The 6,500-nt window shown below is 39.7% G+C and overlaps 1 protein-coding gene across 1 annotated transcript; it reads left to right on the top strand.

Annotated features, from left to right (window-relative positions):
* The first annotated feature begins 563 nt into the window (after positions 1 to 563).
* On the top strand, positions 564 to 6,224 carry Zscan9 (zinc finger and SCAN domain containing 9). The gene is given in 6 exon segments (XM_071613610.1): positions 564 to 843; positions 846 to 982; positions 1,158 to 1,224; positions 1,227 to 1,301; positions 4,159 to 4,314; positions 5,608 to 6,224. Coding segments are annotated over 6 exon segments (1,332 nt in total).
* Positions 6,225 to 6,500: the final 276 nt, after the last annotated feature.

The raw sequence follows: 6,500 nt of genomic DNA, 5'->3' as shown, positions 1-6,500 counted from the left end.
AACTTTTTATCCAGACATTGGTGAGTGATCTGTGTGGTCCCTAATTCATGGAATATTTCCTCCATGAACTCTGTTTGGTAAAGGGATTTTTTTTTTTTTCTTTTTTCTCCAGTGCTAAGAATAAAAATCAGGGCTTCATGTGTGCTTGGCACATGCCCTACCACTGAACTATAACCCCGCCCCCATGAGCTCTATATTATTACTATTTCTTTTTCATATACAGAAATTGAAAGACCTTAACAAATTGGCACAAGATCACACAATTGGTAAACATTAGAACTAGAATCAGACCTAGGTCAGAGTACCTTGAAAGTCAATACTCTTTGTCCATTATAACTTTATATTTTTCTACTAGTTCTATTCTTTGTTCACCAGGTCATTCACTTTACTTTTTCAGCAAAAAGTTTTAGGCTCTATGATGATTATATTATCAGTTTCTATCATGATTTATTGCCATTTTCTCTATAAACAATTATTTTTACTGCTTAGGAGGGAGCCTCCCAGGGTGTGTCTTGAAGCATAGCTCCAGCTGGAGGGTATTTTAAGAACTATTCAAGGTCAAGATGAACACAGAGTCAAAGGAGGTTTTATCCCTGAATGTTCAAGCTCCTGAGATATGGGAAGAGCTTCTGACAATGAAAGTTGAGACAGAAAGTCACTTCCATAGTCAGGAATCCAGACTGAAAAGCAGTAACCCACTGGCAAGGGAAATCTTCCGAAGACACTTTTGGCAGCTCTGCTACCAGGAGACCCCTGGACCAAGGGAGGCTCTAACCTGACTTCAAGAACTTTGCTACCAGTAGTTGAGGTCACATGTGAGCCCAAAGGAGCAGATTTTGGATCTATGGTTCTGGAGAAGTTCCTCTCCATCCTACCCAAGGAGCTTCAGGGCTGGGTAAGGGAACATTGTCCAGAGAGTGGGGAAGAAGCTGTGATTTTGTTGGAGGACCTGAAGAGAGAGCTTGATGAACCACAACATGAGGTAGGAAGAGAGTTTTGTGAAGGAAAAGTGTCTTTGTGGAACAGCAAGAGTCCCTGTGTCGACTGTTCCTTGACATTGGTAATAAAATAAGATCTTCCTTTCTGCTTCCTTTTTTTCTAAAAATGTTTCTTCAGTTCATTTCTTTAGAAATCAGATCTTGTCTCTCTGTCCCCAGATGGTAACTCACCACCAAGTAAAAGTCCTCTCTAAAGAAATAGTGCCTGTAGCAGAGCAGACATTACTAGCCTTCAGTCCCAGCCTACAGAGTCCCAGATCACATGTGACCCCACTCAGGAGTCCCATGCTATTGGAGAGACAGGTGAGAGACAGGGTTTATCTATTGTTGAACATATCTCACCTGGTCAAGTAAACCAATAAATCACAGCTGGAGAAATGGGGCATCTAATGAGTCTTTACCAGATAACAGTAATGCTCAGTGCTTCTGAATGCCTAGTGTGCTCATCTTTGACTCATCTTATGCAAGCATCTTCCTCCTGAGTACCATCCTGAAGCTCTCTAGAATTCTGGCACATGATTCATTAGGAAACTTTCAGAATTTGCTGTGGGGCATAGCTGTAAAGGATAGGTTTCAAGGTTTTACAGATATAGGTTCAGATCATGGCTTTGCCCTGTGGAAGTTGCTTATACTGGGCAGATTAGTTAACCACTTGGCCTTAGCTCTCTTATCTACAAAATGGAAGTAATAATAGTATTTTTTAGTCTATTCAGGCTTTCATAACAGAATGTCACAGACTGGTGACTTAAACAACAGAAATTTATTTTCTCACAATTCTGAAGGTTGGAAGTCTAAGATCAGTATATATCAGGTTTGGGTTTGGGGCATCTCTCTTCCTGGCTTGTACACAACGATCACCCTGTATCCTTATACAACCTCTCCTCTACATGTATGCAGAGAAAGAGAGAGAGAGAGATCTGGTGTCTCTTCTCATGAGGACATTAATCCCCACCCTATAACTTTATTTAACCTTAGTCACCTCCTCAATGGCCATATCTCCAAATAATCACATTGAGGGTTAGAACCTAAACATATGAATTGTGAGAGAACACAAGTTAGTCCATAACAATTGTGTACTTCAGAATATTATCGTAAGCATCAAATAAAAACAGTCTGTGAAAATCCCTTAGCATGCATTATGGTACAGACATGGCAGCTGTTCTTATAAGAACTCACCCACTAGTAGTACCTTTGGCACTTGGCCATAGAACGATATGAGAAGTATGCTTAGTAGGTAAAAGACTGTATGAGAAGATCCAGTGGAATCAGACTTTGTGATTTCTTTTTTTTTTTTTAATTTTTTGGTTGTTGATAGACCTTTATTTTATTTAGTTATATGCGGTGCTGAGAATAGAACCCAGTGCCTCATATATGCCAGGCAAGTGTGCTACTGCTGAGCCATAGCTTTGTATATAATCTTAGTGGTGGTAGTGGCCACCCTTGTGAACATAGTACTGGGCGCTTGGGGCTGAGTCAGCTGCCTTCCCATTCTAGCTCTCCCTGTAGGAACTGGCTTCAGCTTTCCTCTAGTTGCCTACACGTAACATAATAATCTCTTGCTGACTTTTTATTAGCCTTCTAACAATCAATCTGTAGCAAGATTCTTGTTCTTTTCACGGTCACATTATTCCTATCTGTATCAAAGCTATTTTCGTTGCCTATGTCTAGCCAATATTTCATCTACCCTAGCAATCATATAGTTACGGTATATTTCTATTATATTGAACACATCTCTTGGCTTAAATTAAAATAGACTTGTTGAGTAAATTCCATGTACACTGCAGACCTTCCCTTGGCTCCCATAATCTTGTCAGATTATAATTCCTTCTGGTTTCATTTTCCTCCTTTATTGTTAGAGTCTGTAAACAAGTCAGGATGGCTCCTGGCATTTTGCCAGAGAAATGTTAGAGTCTGTAAACAAGTCTGGATGGTGCCTGGCAAAATGCCAGAGGGAGTGGTTTGTGAAGTAACACCAGCGAGCCATTAAGTGTGGAGATTCCTTATTGGTTGACTGATGTATCTAGTTTATGCTAATTAGATAAGCTGTGTGGAATTATAAATACTGCTCCTGTCCTGCAATAAACAGCTTCCACTCCTGCTGTATCAATCTATACAAGTTGCTCGTCACCCCCCCACACACACCCCAGTTATTTTGCTGCAGCTGGACTGCAGCACTTTATGAGCATCTTTCCTGCCAGTTCTTTTGTTTCTTTCCTCTTCTTTTCTCTATTTACTTGGACTTTTAATTTTCTAGCCATCATTTCCTTTCTTCTACCTCCTGAACTGCCTCTAGAATCTTCCTGAGAACCCTCTCCCAACCTTTCTAGGAAGCACAGCTCAGTAAATTCATCCACCTACACATACATCTGTTGAGGCATTCATTTGTTGAACTATTAAGTATTGACCCTGGCTATAGGAGAGTATCCAAAGGGCTTCTATAAATTAGAGTTCTCACTATAGAATATTGATGCCAGTGTTGTCTTAATTCAGCTTATTGAGTTTCTTTTTAGTTCATGCTGATTACAAAAAAATTCAACATAGAAGCTTATATAATGAAAAAATGAAAGTTCTCTAAATCCTTGCACTTAGGAGTAACTAGTCTTGACAATTTGCTGTGTATTTTCCAGACTTTTTTCTATATATAATATGTCTGGCTATACATCTGTCTTATCTTCCCCTGACCCAGTTCGTTCATTCATTCATATATATATATATAATTTTTTTTTGGGGGGGGTGCTAAGAATTAAACCCAGGGCCTTGTACATGCGAGGTAAGCACTCTACCAACTGAGCTATATCCCCAGCCCCTTACCACCAATTTTTTAAAGAGGTGGAATAGAGCAGCTCAGCAGCTTGAGGCAGGAGGATTGCAAGTTCAAAGCTAGCCTCAGCAACTTAGCAAGACCCTGTCTGGAAACAAAAAATAAAAATGGCTGGGGATGTGACTTCATGGTTAAGTGCCCCTGGATCCAATCCTTGGTACCAAAAAAAGAATAAAAATAAAGAGGCAGGATAATAACATCAAGGGGGGTTGTGTTGAGTCAATTTGATAATACATATGAAAGTGTTTAATAAGCCATGAAGGTCGTATGAATAGTAATTATTAAAATGTGGAATGTATTCTGGTTTTTATATTCTCCCTAGTTCCTTGAACATTTCAGATGTAATTGTGAAGTCTGAACAAAAGGGAAGTACGAATCCTACTTATGGCACATCTGTATTCTATGCAGACAAATTTCTGTTTTCCAAACCTGTTGCAATTCCCCAGCCAAAAGGAGGAGAAGAGCCATGGCCTAACAACAGAGGAGTCCTAAGAGGTACCTACTCAGGTATGTGAAGAACAATACAGTTAAATGTGGAAGAAAGAATCAGATATTTTGGTCAAAAGAGGAGGTCAGAGGCTGTTTTCTTTGGGTTTCATCTGGGTTGCAAGTTGGAAGTCCAAGATCACACAGCAGCTGCTTTCCAGTATTTAGACAATTTGGGTCTGTTTCTCACCATTTTTCCTTATGCTTCTCTAAGCAGAGAGGTCATAATTTGGTTGTCTGGACACTGCCCAATATGGATAGTGGTGCAGCCTTTGCCTTAGGTGTCAACGTTGGGCCAGTCAATTGAGATCATAAAATAGTAGAACTGGTTTCAATCCTTTCCCTTTTCTTCATTTATTCATTCAATAAACATTTTTGAGGAACTACTATGTGCCAGGCATTATTCTAAGGCAATAAAATATATCTTGCTCTCATGGAGATTATATTGTAATAATGGAGAGACAATGATCAACATAAAAATAAGGCCATCTAGTATGCAGGAAGGTAATAAATGTTGTTGAATAAATAAAAAATAGAACAAGATAAGGGAAGTTAAGAGTGCAGTGGAACTCGGCACAATGGCATGTACCTGTAGACCCAGCTACTACTCAAGCAGGAGGGTTACTTTAATTTAGGATTTTGAGACCAGGGTAGGCAACATAACAAGACCCCCATCTCAAATTTAAAAAAAAAAAAAGAGCAACAGATTAAGCAAACAGATTGCTTTATTAATTAGAAGAATTAAGATAGGCCTCATTGAGAAAGTAAGCATTGAACAAACACTTGAAGGAAGTGAGAGAAAGCCTTGCTCTTTCCAGAAAAGGAGAGGTGCTAGAGCAGAGAGGCCTTATGGGAATACAACTTGGATGGCTGTGGATTTGAAAGTCATGAAGTACTACATGAAATACCTGGAATGGTAAAGCTTGATATTTGTTCCATAAATGAATGAATCAATATATATAAAGTAACTTTCCTTGGAAACTCTCTCTTTGAAGCTTCCTATCTCAAAAGGGAAAAAGACTCCTAAGAGTAAACTCCAGAAAAGCCACCCTGATCTTTTCCCACGTCCATGAAGAAGCATAAAAATTTTCCCCAGGCTAAGTCCACATGGGGACAGACTGAGCCACATTCTGATAATGAGGGCAAACTTTCCTCATTACCTATGAAAAGATATTAATACACAAGCTCTTCAGCTTTTAAAATCTTCCATATGGTATGACGTATGTCTGTGGACATAGTGATCCTATCATAGATGCTGGGATCAAGTGACATTTATTTACCTAGATTTTTTTTTTTTAACAGATGAAATGACCAAGATTGAAGACAGAGAGTTGGTGCTAGGGAAATACTGTCCTAAGGTAGTAGAACCACATGGGAAAATGTTTCATGGTCAGACCAGGGAGATATCACACCAGGATCCTCGAAATGAAGAAGTTAGTGAACCTAATGGTGGGATAGAGAGGCAGTGGAAAAACTCCTTAGGAGATGGGCAACACAAATGTGATGTTTGTGGGAAGAACTTTGCTCAGAGTTCAGGTCTCATTCGACATCAAAGAACTCACACTGGTGAAAGACCCTATGAATGTAATGAGTGTGGGAAGTCCTTCAGTAGAAGTTCTAGCCTTTTTAATCACCAAGGAATCCATAATATATAGAAGCAGTACCACTGCAAAGAATGTGTGAAGGCTTTCAGCCAGAGTGTGGGTCTTATCCAGCATCAGAGAATCCACAAGGGCAAAAAGCCCTATCAGTGCAGCCAGTGCAATAAGAGCTGCAGTTCTCGTTCATTTCTTATTGAGCATCAGAGAAGCCACACAGGGGAGTGACCTCACCAGTGCTTAAAAGGTGGAAAAAGCTTTAACTGCCACTGCAATCTTATCCGCCATCAGAAGATCCATGTAGGGGCTGATCCTGTCTAGCCCTGCTTTAGCATGTTTTCTGGAGCACTGGCCAAGTTTTGTGAGGAAGATGAGAAAATGCTGCTTTCCTTCCCGTCTCCACTAAATATGTTTGGAACAAATACTAACCAATGACCCAGTCACTTCCCAAGAGGAATGTTTGGGTTTTTGAAGCTGCTGCTTTCCATTTTGTTCATTTGCCCTTTTCCTGTTCTTACTACTTTGTCCCTTTTTAAAATTATCTTTTAGACGGCTGCTAATATAATAAATGGCATTGCTTACATCAGCACACATAAA

The sequence above is a fragment of the Marmota flaviventris genome, chromosome 6, assembly GCF_047511675.1.
Source record: "Marmota flaviventris isolate mMarFla1 chromosome 6, mMarFla1.hap1, whole genome shotgun sequence".
NCBI lineage: Eukaryota > Metazoa > Chordata > Mammalia > Rodentia > Sciuridae > Marmota > Marmota flaviventris.
Note: the sequence above shows the minus strand (reverse complement) of the source record. Positions and strands in the feature narration are given on the sequence as shown.